This window comes from Gymnoscopelus braueri (assembly GCF_963280865.1).
Source record: "Gymnoscopelus braueri genome assembly, chromosome: 9".
NCBI classification, from domain to species: Eukaryota; Metazoa; Chordata; class Actinopteri; order Myctophiformes; family Myctophidae; genus Gymnoscopelus; species Gymnoscopelus braueri.
The window spans coordinates 32,482,833-32,500,203 of record NC_137610.1 but is presented as its reverse complement, the minus strand read 5'-3'; the positions used below and the strand labels follow the sequence as shown (position 1 = coordinate 32,500,203).

General features: G+C 41.7%; 2 protein-coding genes across 2 annotated transcripts in view; one reads left to right on the top strand and one right to left on the bottom strand.

Annotated features, from left to right (window-relative positions):
• Positions 1-1,290, top strand: part of cftr (CF transmembrane conductance regulator) — a 47,429-nt gene extending 46,139 nt beyond the window's left edge. Inside the window, exon 27 of the mRNA XM_080436965.1 lies at positions 1-1,290. This exon is cut by the window's left edge and continues 1,918 nt beyond it. The gene's annotated coding sequence lies outside the window, so the exon portion shown is untranslated.
• A 7,277-nt stretch (positions 1,291-8,567) lies between these two features.
• cttnbp2 (cortactin binding protein 2) overlaps positions 8,568-17,371 on the bottom strand; it is a 97,267-nt gene continuing 88,463 nt past the window's right edge. Inside the window, exons 20-23 of the mRNA XM_080437623.1 lie at positions 15,914-15,965; positions 15,159-15,270; positions 11,962-12,072; positions 8,568-9,966 (exon numbers count right to left, since the gene is read on the bottom strand). Of these exons, the coding sequence (XP_080293749.1) occupies positions 9,592-9,966; positions 11,962-12,072; positions 15,159-15,270; positions 15,914-15,965 (650 nt within the window). The 3' untranslated portion in view covers positions 8,568-9,591. The remainder of the gene's footprint in view (positions 9,967-11,961; positions 12,073-15,158; positions 15,271-15,913; positions 15,966-17,371) is intronic.

Genomic DNA, 17,371 nt, shown 5'->3' with positions numbered 1-17,371 from the left:
CTGCCAAAAGCATTGTTTAAATCTCAAGCCAACACAGCATAATCCTGTTTATTTATTGTAAAAATGGACCCTTATAACGACAACAAGTCCATTTTTACGTACAGTTAAAACAACTCAGGAGTTTGCTGTGGAGTCATCATGACCCCTGTGGCCTTTATAAAACAAGGGCAGCCTGAGTTTCTTATCTTCAATGTCTTATGGTTTTAAAGGCTCAATCACAGAATGTCCATGATGAGGCAAAACTAATTAGATTGTAGTGTTCATAATTTGGTTCAAATAATAATAATGATGATGATAATAATATAATAATAATGATGATAATAATAATTTATAATAATTTTCTGATAGTTAATTTAAGGCATTATTCACAGAGAACGTCTTCCTCCCAGATTATAAGAAATGAGATGCCCTTTCCATGAGATCCTTATAGAGATCCTCATATCAGATTGTAAATTTGAGTGTCAACTTAATTAATACTGACTGTAAATAAACTGTATGTACAGTAATACTGTGGATTGAAGGGCCTTCTGATCAACTTTCCTGGGTCGTTTAGTCCTAATATCCCTGAATAGGTCAGCTGACCCTAAAGCCTTAATTATACTTTGTTACGGTGTCCCTTGCCGAAAATGGCCAATCTACAGTACAAGTTCACAATGAGTCGCGGAGGTATTGCAAGCTGCTATTTTCAGCAAGTGACACCAGCGCACGACAGCATATAAATGAAGCACAACGCCGTGCTTATAGGCAACTTTACTGGCAAGGTCAGAGGAGCAAATGGCAACAATAACTAAAGCATGATGGGTAACGCTACAAGTGATTGACCTCAAGTACCATTATTTTTCTATTTATATGCACTTTATAGAAACCTGAGGTACTCTTTAGGTATTTTCTTCACCATGTGCTATTTTAGCGAGGAAAAAGGTAATAATGAAATGCTGTACAAAAGCAAAACATGCATTTATCAAGATGTGATTTGTTGTTGTTTTTTTGTCTTTTGACCAGTTCCCTTCTGTGCTTCCTTCCAAAACTGGAAATCAGTTTGAAAATCTTGATTTTTATTTTCTGTGGCACATTTCACATTGAATGAGTGTTTTATATAGCCACGCTGCAGATAATGAAGGTACCGTGGCTAAAACACATTGATATGTTAACTGTGATAATTTTTTACAGCGTAAATTATAAACCAAGCTATTTGTTACTCATAGGAAAAGGACTCACATGTCCAAAAAAATGTAAAAATGTTTGTTCAATCCACTATATTTCCAGTAAAAATCTTTTTTGAGAATTCAACTTTGTGTGTGTGTATGATTATTTGTGAATGTTAATGTTGAGTGTTGGTAGCAGAGATTAGTACCCATCATTGCTGAAAAAGCAACCCTACCTGATCAGACTAAATGTTAAAAAGCACCATATTATACTATGTACAAAACATAAAAAAGAACAAACTGCACAGTTCCCGATCGGTCCAGCGGTGCCGGAGAATAGCTGTTCACAGACGGACGGACACACGGACGGACGGACAGGGGGAAAACATAGTCTCGGCCATGCCTTCTGCCTAGCGGAGACAATAAATCACGTAAATTGGCATACTGTATGTATGTTAGTATGTGATTTTGGACTGGGCTTGCTGCGTCCGAATATAATTGCCCTGCTGAAAACCCCCCAGAAAAAAACAGCTTATGATGGTTGCTGGTTTTAGCTGGTTATAGCTGGTCTTAGCTGGACTTAGGCTGGTTTACCAGGCTGGACAAACTGGTCAGGCTGGTCTTGCTGGTTTGTCAGTATAGTTGGTCAGCTGGTCACCCAGTCAGGTTAAGCTGGATTCTGCTGGTCAAGCTGGTTGGCCAGCTGGCTGGCTGGACCGACCAGGGGCCTATTTCACGAAAGCAGAATTAGGGGTTAAGCCTGGATTTAACACCTATCCTGGCTTAATTTAGCCAGGATTTGCGATGAATCGGTTTCATGAAAGCTGAATTATCTTGCCAGATAAGTTTAGCCAGAGCACCCTGGATAAGTTTATCCATGACTCGATTTCACGAAAGAAAATGTACGCAATCTTACCTTAGTTACCATGGAAATTTAGCTGTGAAGTTAGCCTGGTAGGGACCAGGCTAACAGCCAAGCTTACTTAAAGGAGAATTCCGGACAAATTAAGTGTTATCTTTGATGTCTCGTTACTCACCTACCGACGTAAAAAGTGGCGTTCTTTTTTTCCATAGATTCCCCTGTCGTCATTTTTTAAACCCCCTCCGTTGTCATAATGGGAGCGCGTGGGTTAGGGAAATCAGAATCAGAATCAGAATCAGAATCAGTTTTATTGTCACATCACAGGTTTACAAGGTAAAAAAGTGGGTGAAATTCTTTTTTGTACATCGTTCCCATCGCAACGTTAGTTTCCATAGAAAGAAGAGGGGGGGGGGGGGGAGAAGAAGAGGGTGGGGGGCAAGTGGGAAGGAGATCAAAACAAGAGAGCAACAGAAGGCCAGACAAGTTATCTACATATTTACAAATTACCTGAGATAATAAAAAACTAAAAAACTAAAAAAAACTAAACTAAGGTGCCTGAGCATAGCAGCAATGTATTGTATACAAGCATGTTATACTTATACTGTGCATGATAGACAATGGACGTTAAGGTAGAGGAAAAGGAGCACAATAAAAAAAGACCAAAAAAAGTCAGTGCGTTATACAAGGGATTAAGGTGCAAAAGGTCAGTGCGTGTCCACCTAGAGTGGACTGACCCTAGTATAATCCGCAAGTAGCTCCATGAGGGAGTGCAACAAAAAGTCATTTGTACCTGGTGTAGTCCACAGGTGTGTCCGAGGGGGGGCTAAAGTCCAAGTCATTGTCCCTGGTATAATCCACAGGTGTGTTCAGGAAGAGCCAGAAAAGTCTGCGCCGCCTGTTGTCAGGCTGCTGAACAAGGCCTATGCCTCATTCAGTCTTATGCCCCATTCAGCATTCTGACAGCAGCCGGATTGAAACTACACCAGAACCTGGTGGTTTCCTTGGTGGAAATTCGTCTATTATAACCGATGCAAAGTTATTTTTTTCTCTACTACTATTCATTGTAGAGTCTCATGATAGTCAAACATGCGCTGAAACTTCCTGCGAGGCTACCGTTAATGGCGAACGATTTAACACTGGATGCTTGTTTCTTTCCAGAACCTGGCAACTCGTGTTGCCAGGTTCTGGAAACAAGCAACCAGTGTTAAATCGTTCGCCATTAACGGTAGCCTCGCAGGAAGTTTCAGCGCATGTTTGACTATCATGAGACTCTACAATGAATAGTAGTAGAGAAAAAAATAACTTTGCATCGGTTATAATAGACGAATTTCCCTAACCCACGCGCTCCCATTATGACAACGGAGGGGGTTTAAAAAATGACGACAGGGGAATCTATGGAAAAAAAGAACGCCACTTTTTACGTCGGTAGGTGAGTAACGAGACATCAAAGATAACACTTAATTTGTCCGGAATTCTCCTTTAATCCAGTGCCTTGTTCGTGCCAAGTTTTTCCACAGTTAATTCAACACATGTGTTTGTATATGGACTCATTTTAATGACCCTGCATTCAAATAAAATGAAACAAATACAATAATATATAATCAATTTAATCATATTACTGAAATAGAGTGTGACCATGAATCATAATTGTTTCACAATGACTCATGTGATGTCATTGTCACTCTGTTAACACTATAGTTCATATTGTTGTTAGATGTTTGATAATATATTACAGATTTTTTTTATATTATTAAATTATTAAAAATGTCTGACAGACACTCGGTGTCGCGCTATGAGCTTGTAGATCTGCTATTTTTGAATAGCCAAAGCTAAGTGGTTAAAAATGATTGTGACGCTATCAGTGGCGTACCCACCGTAGAGGCAGGAACTGCAATCTCGCTTCCCCTAGAAAATGACGTAAAAGAAATCCAAACAGAATAGTGGCCGTCGGACCATTAGCCCGCCTCTTCGTCCATTCACACGGGCAGGCAGCTAATCACCACCGTATCCATTCAGCAGAGCGACCCTCGCCTATATAGTGACGCAAATGTGGCCTTTGTCTTCCACCCCCAGTAGTGCCAGGGGTGGGGGCCATCACCTGTACTCACCTGGCATAAAAGGGGCTCTGAGAGCAGCTTGAGCTATTCATTACTAAACTACAACATGAAGAGACCACCACTGAAGAATTGATTGATTGATTATTAAGTGTGCCTGCCATGCAATGGCAGTGGCACACTTGTTGCATTCCGCCATATTTATTAATAAGAAAATTTATCGCAACAAAAGTTCGTCCGTCCGTACGGGCCGCACGGTTTACACTACCGCAACAATAAATACATCCAAACGTGCGGCCAGGTCGGGAATCGTGTGCTCGGAAGTGAATTTCCGATACGCGTTACCATGGCGACGTTATTAGCCAAAAACTGCGAAACTCCGCCCCTTTTGGCCGCACGTACCGCGCAAAACGCTACTCCTCCCACACGGTTTACTCGTTAGTGTCAATGTATACATCAAAACGTGCGGGACGACCGGGCCACTTACCGCATTACTTTTTTCACCGTTTCGCGTTACCACGGCGACGTTATAGGCGAAACAACGTAGCCACGCCCCCTTTTCAGTCCAAAAATCTGACTTTTTCTACAAACCTACCCTTCATCATCATCATCCTCATCTAGGATGATGATGTAATACACCTTTTACATTGAAATGGACCACGATCTCTTCTCCTCTCATCGGCCACATGGCCAACTGCTTATCAATGAGTTTGGGTGTTGGGGGTCCGGGGACCCCCAACCACATAGCCACGCCCCCACCCACGTAGCCACGCCCCCTTACAGTCCCCCATTCAAACCCATGTTAACGGTTACAGATCCGGTTAAGAGTGCAGGTTGATGGGTGGACATATTTTTGGGTGGACCATATTTTATTTTTTTTAACATTTTTTTTTTCCGACCTTTTTTTTTCCGAACTTTTTTTTTCCGAACTTTTTTTTTTCCGAACTTTTTTTTGTTTGTTTTTTTTCACTTTTTTTTCCCCAAACTTTTTTTTTTCTTTTTTTTTTTTTTTACACCAAAATACTCTCTGAGGGGTATGCAGCTCAATGGTCCAACCCGGACTTGGACCTCTTCACTTCCAGTTTGAAAAGTGCCCAAAATGCTCCCAAACTTCGCCTACCCCCCCTAAATGGGGGTCTGCGAACACATGCGTCACAACAGGAAGTGGATTTATCACTTCCGGTTTTGAAAAGTGCCCGAAATGCTCTGAAACTTCGCCTACCCCCCCTAAATAGGGGTCTGCAAACAAATATATAATGGTCAGTTTTTGCTTCAGACCTTCAAAAGTGGGTGAAACAAGCACTTGAAACCATTTGAGTAATTGTTTATATATTAAAATAAATTATTAGATTTTTTTCAAACATTGTTTTAGATGCCCATTTTTACCTTAAATTTTTCTTTTTTTTAATTTTCCTTTATTGAGTTTCGGTTTATTTTTTATTGATTTTATAATCATTATTTTGCTGTTTTTTTCTTGACTTTTTTGGCCGCCCGGGGGGATCAAAATGCTACTCCTCCCACACGGTTGACACGCCCCTGCCAATGTATACATCAAAACGTGCGCAACGACCGGGCCAACCAGGCTATTACTTTTTTCCCTACCACGGCAACAATGCCCCTCAGCCAACTCCTCAGCCAACGCAGGCACACTTAAATTTTCGTAGGAAATTTGTTTCTAGTACTTGCATATTGTTTTTATTAACGTTTTTCAGTTTTGTAGTCAGTGTAGTGTTGTTGTTAACCTGTTTCCCCCAAGATTTTTCCCTGAGTACCCCCGGGGGGGGAATCTCGCCTGCCCTAAATGTACGCCACTGTTCCATGAGCTGCTGCAGTGCTGCTGTTCAGCCACAGAGAACGCCGCTCTGGTTTTGGGCTCCATGATTGGTCAAGTTCAAGGATTCTGCTATCGACTTTCATGGTCTTTTATAGGAATACGTGAAGCGCTTTACCATCCTGGCTCGACACAACCTGGCTTGACAAGGTCTAGCTCGACAAAGTCGCTCCTTTTCAGCCTGGCTTGGCGTTCATGGAACGGAATAAACCAGGCTGTACGGACCAGATTTTGTCAAACCTGGATTTGACTTAAATCCAGGCTTATTTCATTTTCCTTTTGTGTAATAGGCCCCAGTAAAGCCAAGCTGGTAAGCTGGGCTTTGCTGGTCAGTCCAACAGAAAGAAGTACAGAACACTTCAAAAGCAGTAGAAGACAACGTCTACACATCAAAGGTGTAATGGTGTAGTGGACTAATGCTCAAACTCTCAGCACTGAGTTTCCATGTTCAAGTCCCAGACCTACTGTAGTTAAATGTAAAAGTCCCTCAGTCAGAAGGTGTCTTCTAGTGCTTTTGAGTTGTTCTTTTGTAATTTAGCCCTCTAGCATTGAACTATAGGAAGACTATTGAATATATATATATATATATATATATATATATAGAGAGAGAGAGAGAGAGAGAGAGAGAGAGAGAGAGAGAGAGAGAATTATTCTTTGTTTTAAATATAATTTTGCCATTTGATATTTTCACTATGTCTGTAAAACAAAAAATGTTGTTTTAAGGATAGTTAGTGGACATAATGAGGTTTTGCAGTTGCGTGATTTCTGTTCCCTAATGTATAGAGACTAAAGTAATTTCATTCATTGTTGACATTAGCTTTGTTGCCATGTACATGCAGAGGAGGTGCCGAACATTTGACTATCTTGAAATGATTCCACACTTCGTGGTGGAAAACCTTTTCTTTTCTACATTTATATCCCACGATTTTTGTAACCCATTCTTTTACCCAGCGCCAATTGCCTAAGCTGTAATCCTGTGCGCTACTCTCCCTCTGCTAGCCTGGGGAGAGCCCCGAACTGAGCTCATGCTCCCTTCAATGCATGAGGAGTGAGCAGGCCGCTTCTTATCACCTGACAGGGGGGAGTTTCCCCGGTAGGACGTAGCGCGTGGAAGGAACGCGTGAATCCATAATGCATACAAGCTCCGCAAAGACCCGCCCTTGGAAACGCCCCGTCTGCCTCTGAAACGCCCTGCCCACCTCTTTATCGCCGTCGATAAAGCATAGTTTTGGACCGCGACGGAGGGGCGCAGTCTCAAGCGAAATTGAGCCACGTAAGGCTAAACCGAGCGCCGAACGTTGCGATGTTCGCTTGCGAGTTATGTACCAATAGGCACAGAATCGTAAATCATGTTGTTGGGAGAGCGTTTGCCCCAACTCGCCAGGCTCTCCCCTGCGTAAGGCCAATCAGAGGCAGACGGGGCGTTTCCAAGGGCGGGTCTTTGCGGAGCTTGTATACATTATGGATACACGCGGAAGGAACACATTATTCCAACCAGTTCCTTTCCCCTTCATCAGGCACCCCGGCTGACCAGGGGGAGGCAGTATAGAACCCAAGATTACTGCATGTTTTTTGTGAGGGTACCTACCCTAGGGGACACAGGGAGAACATGCAAACGTGGTGGAAAACATAATGGAAACATTCCACGACAGTCATTACTGCCACGCATATTTTGAAAACAGACAGACAGGAAAAGTGTGATGAAAGAAGGAGCATGGTGGCTCACTGTGTTAAGAAGCTTGCTAAGTGTTTCCCAGGTCCTGGGTTCAAATCCCACCCAGTTTGGCCTACTCTAGCATGTTTTGAAGACTTAACATCCATAATATAACACTTACGACACAAGGAAAAAGGTATTATTAAGGTAGTATGTAGTACGTTAGTATGTGATTCCGACGGACGCAACCCAAGTGACAGCAGGAAATGCTATCAAAAGAGAAGGACCCCTAACGATGCTGTAAGAACGAAGACTTGGAAGGGTCTGTTTAAGGTTACCAGTGCAATTTTAATGGTTGTGTTTCACGGACATTTCTTTAATCCTCAGACAACTATCATACAGTTCAACACTCATGGTTGACTAAAATATATTCTGCACATTTATGTATATCGTCAGAGTCAGGCAGAAACCTTGCATCTCCATATTTCATATTTTGTTATGTTTTATCATAAACTAATGCCCTATTTTATACTTACACAAAAGTAGCAAAAATGGCCTATCTTCAAGCGTTGCGACACGTTGCTATTTTAGCTATTTTTGAAACATTTAGAAAATTATGACATGTCCAAAATAGGTTAAGTGGTTAAGTCTGTGGGTTTTATTAACCGATGAAAAGTATTGACATCAGCTTGTGACTTAATAACTACGGTACATTGGATCCATTGGAACACAGGTTCTTTCTTTTTTTCTCCATTTCCTGAAAAGTAACAGTTTTGGACATGCAAGGTTTCCATCTGACAGTGACAATACATCATTATGTATATAAACGTTCAATCAAAATGAACACTGATCTTTTCCTTCAATGAAAAGAAAAGTAAGATTTGGTGAGGTTATAGTGGGGTGTGAGTTAGAAAATAAACTAACCTACCAAACAAAAATTAAATTAAATAAAAAATCTGATTATGAATTGCTTTCCTTTGGCCTAAACTGCAGTTGAATGGAACCATGACTCAGGTAGGGATAATGGGTAGTTAAAATATTTATTTATGGCTTCTTACAGTTTAGAGAGAAAATGTCCTTGTGTTTTGTGATTCTGTTACTTATTGCCACATTCTGTTCACTTTGAAACAAGTGAAAAATTCAGAACCGAACATCCATTTTACAAACACTATGTACAACATACTTCATCACTTTTTTTCTCCATTATGGTTTCTTTGACTGTACAAGCGTAATACCACATACACCAATCTATTATGCCATTAAAGTTACTAATTCTTATTTACAAATATTTGGTAAAACCCTGATTAATTAGCAACAGTATCAACAGTATTTAAACCAACCTTGCAACTATTTAAACATAAAACACTTTATATATTTAAAATACTTAACAGCAAAGAAAACTTGTTCTGTCTTTGTTTTCCAAACACTTTTTGTCAAAACAGTTCAAACTCTTAAGTAGTTTCCTTGGTAACACTTCACAGTGGGTTCATTCCTGTTAATCTGAGACAAAGTAAAGGTACAGTACGTACAGTAAGTAGACTATACTACTATGCAAGTACCACTATGTACTGTAAGCACTTACTGAAACTCTCCCAAATAACATCATGTATGTACTTATATTGTGTTGTGTACTTACCCTAGCAAGCACAGTACACGTTACAGACATTTTCACTGAGCGTACTTGTGCGTGAGTGCACTGCTGTTCTAATAAGTTAATACACAAGTTAACGCAGCAGAATGAAGCCACTGGAGCGTGTAAACCCTTCCTCTTGTCTATTACAATTCCCTGCCAATTCCTCTTGAAAAATAAAATAATTCAAACGTTCATTACTTCAATACTGTAATAGAATAAAACTATGGTCCCCAAGTACACAACTGTAGTACAGTGTAACAAAGTACACATAACAAGTACAAATACTCAAAGGTCATCATAAACCTAATCTTTACAACATGGGATCTGTGGGGGGTTGGGGGGGGGTTCACAGCGGAGTCCTGGGACGGAGGGGGGAGGAGGAGGACGAGGGAGGGAGGAGTGAGGAAGATGTCTACTTGTTGTTGTTGATGCTGTTTTCATGCAGGTCTCGGTGTAGGACCCAGATGTCCTCGTGCGGTTGGCTGTTTCCGTTGACGGGGTGGTTGTTGTTGTTGCGATGGTGGTGCTGATGGTTGCTACTGGACGGGACCTGCCTTGTTTTGCTGCTGGACTCAGTTCTGCTGCTGGTTCTGTTGGAGAGCGTCGTCTGACTACTACTACCACTAATACCACTAATACTACTGCTGCTGCTGCTGCTGCTGCTGGCTCGTGGCTGCTGCCCCCTGCTGCTGGGGACGGGGAGCTGGGACTTGGCGGGGCGGGGGGCCTGCCGACGGTCTGAGGCGCTGTGGGCGGGGCCTCGGCTGGAGGGACGGCTGCTGCTGGGCTGGAGGGTGGAAGACAGAGAGGATACTAGGTTATTATATGATCTAGAGTTCGGGCCGCTAACCTCTAGTATTACAATATTCCTTTTGGTACTAGATTAGCTTTGGATTCGATTTTCGCTGCTCTGTGTTTCTCTGGGGAACGGAAATAACAGTGTGAGGACTAAACAGCAATCCATGTAAAACCACCAGAACTCTTATTGAACTAATTCTGCTGCTCCAAGACAATCTGGGACCTTGGTCAAGACCAGTTTCAAAGGCTGAATCCATCATTTGAAATGCTTTAATCGCATAAATATCTCTGTCCTCTTAAAGAATATCTTCAGTGACAGTGTGTGTGTATGTGTGTGTGTGTGTGTGTGTGTGTGTGTGTGTGTGTGTGTGTGTGTGTGTGTGTGTGTGTGTGTGTGTTTCAAGGTCAAGGAATGCATGAAAAATGCCCCGTCCTTCCAACTCCACCTCTTAAATACCTCACCTCACATATCTTTCAAAAACAATGACCACACAACCAGCATTAGTGTAATGACAGGATGTATGATGACCAATACTGAGCTTCACAGCCTGGCAATTCAACTGTACATGTGAGATCATGAGACACCACCTGAAGGAGTATTCTACAGTATTACCCACTTGAATCCTAGCGTCCCAGTTCTGTGGCGAACATTTGGCAAAAATAGTCAATCTACAATCTAAGTATAGAGGGTTTAAGTGGTCTAAAACAAACAGTCATCGGCCTACAGGATTGTCATTTGGATCATAGAGTTTGAGTTTGTCTCTGAGGTCGACTTAAACAGTAGTTAGGTGTTTTATTCCAAAGTACAAAATGGCCATATTATGCCCATTTTGGCGAAAGATTATTACCTTGAGTTCACCAAAATACAAAGGTTGGAGCTGTTAAGACCAAGGACTAAAATCAACTGCAATCTTCACGATTTCACCAAGCTCCCTCATTTGTTCAAGTTCCCATCCCATGGAAGGGTCAAAAAAAATTAAACGCCTCCATGTACAACATAATAAATGATGTACTTAACTAACTAAAGTTTTAAATAGAATACACCTTCAGTATAGTATTTCTATAGTATTCTTTCTTTTCATCATATCACACAAATACATTATGTTTCAAATTATACAATGGTTAAGAATAAATAAATAAGGTTTGAGTAGAACAAAATGTATGTACAAAATATTTTATATGCTATATTTACACCCTACTGGCCAAACTATTTTTTGTTTGACCAGTAGGCTATATATTTTGCACTATGGTTATTCAGGTGTGTCTGTCAACACGTCCAAATCAAAAGCATGATTCGTACTCCATTGTACACCGGTGTCACGCTCCGAAAATAGCCGATCTGCAAGCTCACAACGACGCAGTGTGGGCTTGTAGATCGGCTACAATGTAGATCGGCTACAATGGAGTACAAATCATGCTTTTGATTTGGATGTGATGGCAGACACAACTAAATAACCATAGTGAATCGAAGCAGCAGGAGTGGTATTGCAGTCACTGTACGGCACTGTTGTGACAAAAAGAGAGCTGAGCCAGAAGGCAAAGCTCTTGGCAATCGCCGTTCTAACGCTCACCTATGGTCATAAAGTGTAGGTCATGACTGAAAGAATAAGATTGCGGATACAAGCCTCCAAAGAACTGCTGCTTCTTCATGAGGAAAGGAGCCAGTTAAGGTGGTTCAGGTATCTAGTACAGAGGCTTATGTATTACTGATGAATTGAGTACAATGGACCACAATGGAAACTAGCCCCCTGGGGCATTTTGTGCTATCTTTTTAGCATAAACTTTGACTGTACTACCTGTACTGTTAACAAACATGTTAATAAAGTATTCAATCAATCAATCCTGAGCGTCTCCCTGGGGAGGTCTCTTGGGCATGTCCCACTAGAGGAGCATGGGAAAGGGAAGTCTGGAGCTCTCTGCTGGAGCTGTTACTGGATGGATGGACCATCGTATGACTACATATACATTAAGCAGAACTCCTCACCGTCTGTATCCGGGGTTGGGGGCTTCCTTCCTGGTCGGGTCGGTGGGGGGCTGCGGGTCCTCTGGATGGGCTGGAGAAAACAACATCCAAGTCATCCTTGGACTGGACGATCTATAGACAAAAACACAGGACAAACACTTAATAGATCAATATGCTGCCAAAACATGTCATTGTCATATCGTACATTAAACACAGACCACTTCACCATTAATGGCTTTATTAGTAGATTTGTCAAATTTTGACAGATGTGATGATGACAGATTATCTGTCATCAATTGTTAGGGGTAATTTTGTCTATGAGGGTTTGTTACGATTTGGGAAGTTAAAAAAAATGCCAACAAGCTCATGACTTTAACTTTGGCGCTATGAGCTTGTCGGTCTGCTATTTTTCCCTCACGAGTCCAATTTCTTTTTCTTTTATGATGGCTCCACTCGGATCTCGGAAACAATTTCACGGGTCCCTTCCGGTTCCGGTCCGTCATTAACTCATTGACTGCCAGAGTTAAAACCTCGTTCATAGCAGCCCTTGCCAGCGATTTTCGTGTTTTTTTGTTTCGTTATTTTGTTATTTAATTCACATATAGAAAGTCTAGCTGGACAGTTGAATCGTTTTGATCGTTCCACCACTAGAGAGCAGCACATACCAGCTTGATCGCCTCTCGATCACACTCGCCCCCTCCCACACCCACTCACACAGTCAAACACATGAACCGGAAGTGAAATGTCTCAGATTCTGTGATCGGCGAAAATTACGCTGTGATACACAACGGGGATGACTGTTCGTCACCCAGACCATAGATTATAGGAGGGGAGGTCTCCGATCGTTTTTCATAGCGTGTGAAAAACCGTTTGTTTCCCTATTATGGTCGAAAATGACTGGGGGGAAAAATGTAAAACCGAAAACGGAACCCAAGTCATGAAACCGGATGCAGTGGTGGTTGAAGTAAGTGGAACCTGAAACTTAGCCTGATTCATAACAGAATAGCGTGATCAGAGCATAAAGATCAATAAAGACCATAGATCGCATTAATGCGATCCTGGCGGCCAGGCGCGCTATTTATTAGATCGCATTAATGCGATAATGGCGGCCAATGAGTTAAAAAAAAATCTCAGAACCAATCAGGTTTTGGAACAAATTTCACAGGCCCATTAGGTACTAAATAACCTCGCGTCACCAGGCTTTCCACACCAACAGACACAGACAGAATGAGCTTGAGCCGTGTAATAGTAGCCGGTAGAAGCCTACTGCTGCCTATGTGCCTGCAGACATCCCACCTCTCCCGGAAGTTCCGGGATACCAGGTGATCAAATGGTGGATTTGCGGGAGAACGGTTTCTATTTAATGCTCAGTGCTCAGATCCGGTCTAGAGCCTGCCTACTGGCTTGGTAATCAATCGTGCGAGAACCACAACGATATATATAGCCCGATTTCAAGAGAGAAACTTGTGCAATGTGAAATGCTTAACGATCTGTTTACTCACTGACCATTTCAAATGTCGGGGTCGCCCTAAGGGCCCCTACACACTGCCTCTATTCATTATGCTTGTAGCTGGTCTCCATTTATACCCATCTGTCTGTCTATCTATCTATACATTAGGTTCTTGATCTACCAATGTTATAATAATAATGAATGATGTGTGTTTGAGACCTTGCCCGGCCGCCTGTGCGCCCCCCCGGCTGGACCTCCCGGAAATTGATTTTTCCAGGGTGTGATGCCCGTGCCTGGGTCAATCCACTATCAATAATTTGAGGGAGTATATCCATAATATACGAGCGGCCCTTGTCTTTGGACTAATCAACATTTTTACTGAGAGCTGATTGGCTCACAGTTTCCTAAAGGCTGCCGGCCAGCCACGAGGTCAACACCTATAATTGAAATGAACGTTGTTTGTGATCGACTGTGACCGCTTTGAAGATTGACACGTCAATAGTGATCGACCGTATCATGAACAGTGGTTGTAAACAAAGAGACTATCTTCGGCTAGACGTCTCAAATCAATCTGCATTTTAACCACACAAACCCTAGGGTTTAAGTGTATAATATCAGGATAGATGAGGCACAACAGTGAGCTTTGTCACACTGTGAACAGACTACAGTATGTAATCACAACAGACAACTACCATCATCATCCTGGCCACATGTCTGCTAGGGACACACACACACGCTATATTTGGAAGACTGGTGTTGATGAATTACTAGTTAAGAGAGATTCAAAACATGAAACATGCAGTATAAACGGTGTGTTTGGAGACATCAAGGTAATTTGCAGTTTGAGTTGATTTCTAAATGTAAATTATATGACAACCATGCTCTCCAAAGACATTCTGCTGCATGCAGCATGACACATGAGTTAATTCAGTGAATTGAGACATACTGTAGGTGTGTGTGTGTGTGTGTGTGTGTGTGTGTGTGTGTGTGTGTGTGTGTGTGTGTGTGTGTGTGTGTGTGTGTGTGTGTGTGTGTGTGTGTGTGTGTGTGTGTGTGCATTTTAAAAGCTGACATAAATGTCAGACTCAGATGAACCTGACATGCACTGACTTTACGCTGCCGGCTCCCTAGAGTTAAGTCTGTGTAATGTCTGACTCAGATCAAACAGCTCAATGTGTGAATGGACGCTTTGATAGCCCGGTGTCTGTATTTACATGAGCAAGTGGGCGTGTTGATGACACTTCTATTGTCGACCTGTCGAGTAGAGAGGAGCCTCTCCGATTTGTTTGGGAACAGTTCATTCATTCGGGAATTTGTATTAGCGTTTGAGTTGGAAATATTCAATGATTCAAACTTCTGTGACAATTGACAACACAAAGCCTCTTTCCTGCCGTAGGAATGTGATGAGATATGACCCAATTATTTCAGAATGTCCCTGCGCACATTTTTATAAACAGACCACTGTTATTTGTCCAGTCTCGCTCTGAGGATGGCTCGCTTTCATGAGAATTAAGGTGTAGATTTGTCATTTGATTTTTTTTTAATGTTTCTCTAATGACCACGGAAGTTCAATCGTAGTAGCACGTTTAAGATGAGCACAATGTACACCTCCTGTACGCCCCTTTGCACCCTTATTGTAAACACAAATACAATAATGGTTTACAGTCCTTATAGTGGTTTGTTGTACTACATGGGTACGCAGTGGGAGACTGCATATGAAGCACTTTAATTCCTAACATCTATCATTGTGTGTGAGTGTGTGTTGTACCTTGCTGATGTCCGGCTCTGACTTGCTGGAACACATGGAGTGAAGTTCTCTGATCAGGTCAGTCTCATCATCAGAGAACACTGACAGACCTGCTGGCTCACCTGCAGCTAGACTGAAACAAACACACATGCACACACATGGCGCAATTTAAAGTCAAGCGTCTCTCACTGTCATCCCTACTAATTTATGACAAGACACAAGAGCTTATCATAGGATAACTTGCACCCCAGACACTTTTTAAGTTACTTGATTCAATATTTAGATATTTGATCCTTCCTGTACATTCTTTTTTATTTCTTTTTGGAAAATGAAAAAAAAAAAGGTAATTGACAAAACACCAAGGCATTAGAAGGTCAACAGAACCAAGGATGTGCGTTTTCAATTAATCTAACATGGTTAGAATGAAGTTTTAAGTTACAATGCGTTAATATAGGAAGGGGGCATGTCTGACCATGATTATCACATCTAAATACTGAATCAAGCAACTTCAAAACGGGCTCAGCTCATAATTCCGACATCCCATTATTCTGACCATTAGGTGTGAGGATATGGTTAGGGTTAGGGTTAGTTAAGTACAAGCAGCTTCATCACAAAAAGTATACACTTATCAATTATACTCTTCTGCCCTCTGCTGGCTACACGTGGCACTGCAACTATCACAACTATTGAAAACTAAGTATTGCATCTATTGTATTTAAGTATAATTAAATGTAACATTGTCATTTTAATCATGTGTTGTCTATCAGCACACTGACCTCTGGCTGTTGCCGTTGGTGATAAAGCGGACATCAGTGGTGGACAGTGAGCCTGAAAAGAAAAACAATACAATACAGTTACTTTTATATTTACAGTGTATGTATGCCTGCACTATACTGTATATATGCATACTAAACAGAGTATACAGTGCTGGGTACACTGACAACCATGTTCTGTAAATACATTTCAATTTTCCAATAGGTAGAGGATTGTACATTAGAATCAGAATCTGTTTAGGAGGACATCGAGTTGGTGCATTGCTCTCACAAAGAAAGAAAAATACAGCACATGAGGAAAAAACGGTATAAAACGTAACAGTAAGGTATAGTAAGTAAGTAAGGGAACGGCGTGGCTCCAATGTGGATCTCAGACTTCATGTGACCAGCCTGTGATGTCAGTAGTCTATGATGTACAGGTTTCAGCCTGATCCGGCCACCTTTGACTTCCATTATAAAAATTAAAGTACTGTACAATATTTAAAATATAAAACATATGGAGAAATAAAAGACAGCCTATTGGCAGTGTGCACGCTGATCGTTTGAGTTGTTTGTGAGATTAACGGCATACAAACACACAGACAGTAACAGACTCTCATAAACAGCTAGCCTCCAGCAGGGCCACACTGTGAAAATGGGAATACTAATATTGAGACCAGCTGTGAGCAGTACAGGCAATTAAGGACATCTATCTGATGAGACAAGTTCATGTTTTCATCTATTGCACAGAACAGATACATATAACTACAGTGAAAGTAGTTGGTCAATGGGAAGCGGTAACCTCCCCAGTCTAGTCAAAGAAGAGTTGACCAGACTAGAGGAAGAACAACTAGACTCATAATTTAAAGCAGTCTCTAAATGTTTCACTCAACTAGAGACCGGTGATTATCTCCCAGCCTGAGTTGCTGAAACTGGGTGGAAAGAATTAGAGAAAAAACAACAACAACACCTGCATTGCAGAACCAATCCAAAGTCTTTAGGGTGGTCCTTCATATTGGGGCGTTGACATGATTTGTAAGTTTGTTAACAGCCGTTCTTGCCACCGTTCTAGCAACTGCCTTGGATTTTGATGTCACCAGACGTATTGTTAAGTGGAGTGAGACAAAAGCCTGATTTATACTTAGCCGTACGATGGTGTCCCGCGCCGACAATTGCGATCTACAACTTCACAATGCATCACAAATGCGAGGCGTTGTGAGATTGTAGACCAGCTGTTTTCCAGATATATAAAACTCCATAAGGAAGAACTACAAAAGTCGATTCCTCAGAACAGAAGTGTAATTAAGGTCCAGAACACCTGCATGTAAATCAGTGGTTCTCAAAGTGGGCTCCAAGGACCCTCAGAGTTCCTTGAGGGAGTTCCAAATGGACCCTTACAGGTCTGTAACTCTGAGAGTGTAAAAATGGAACCAAATGGACCCTCTCAGAGTTATGGGGTACATGACATTAAAACATTTTGAG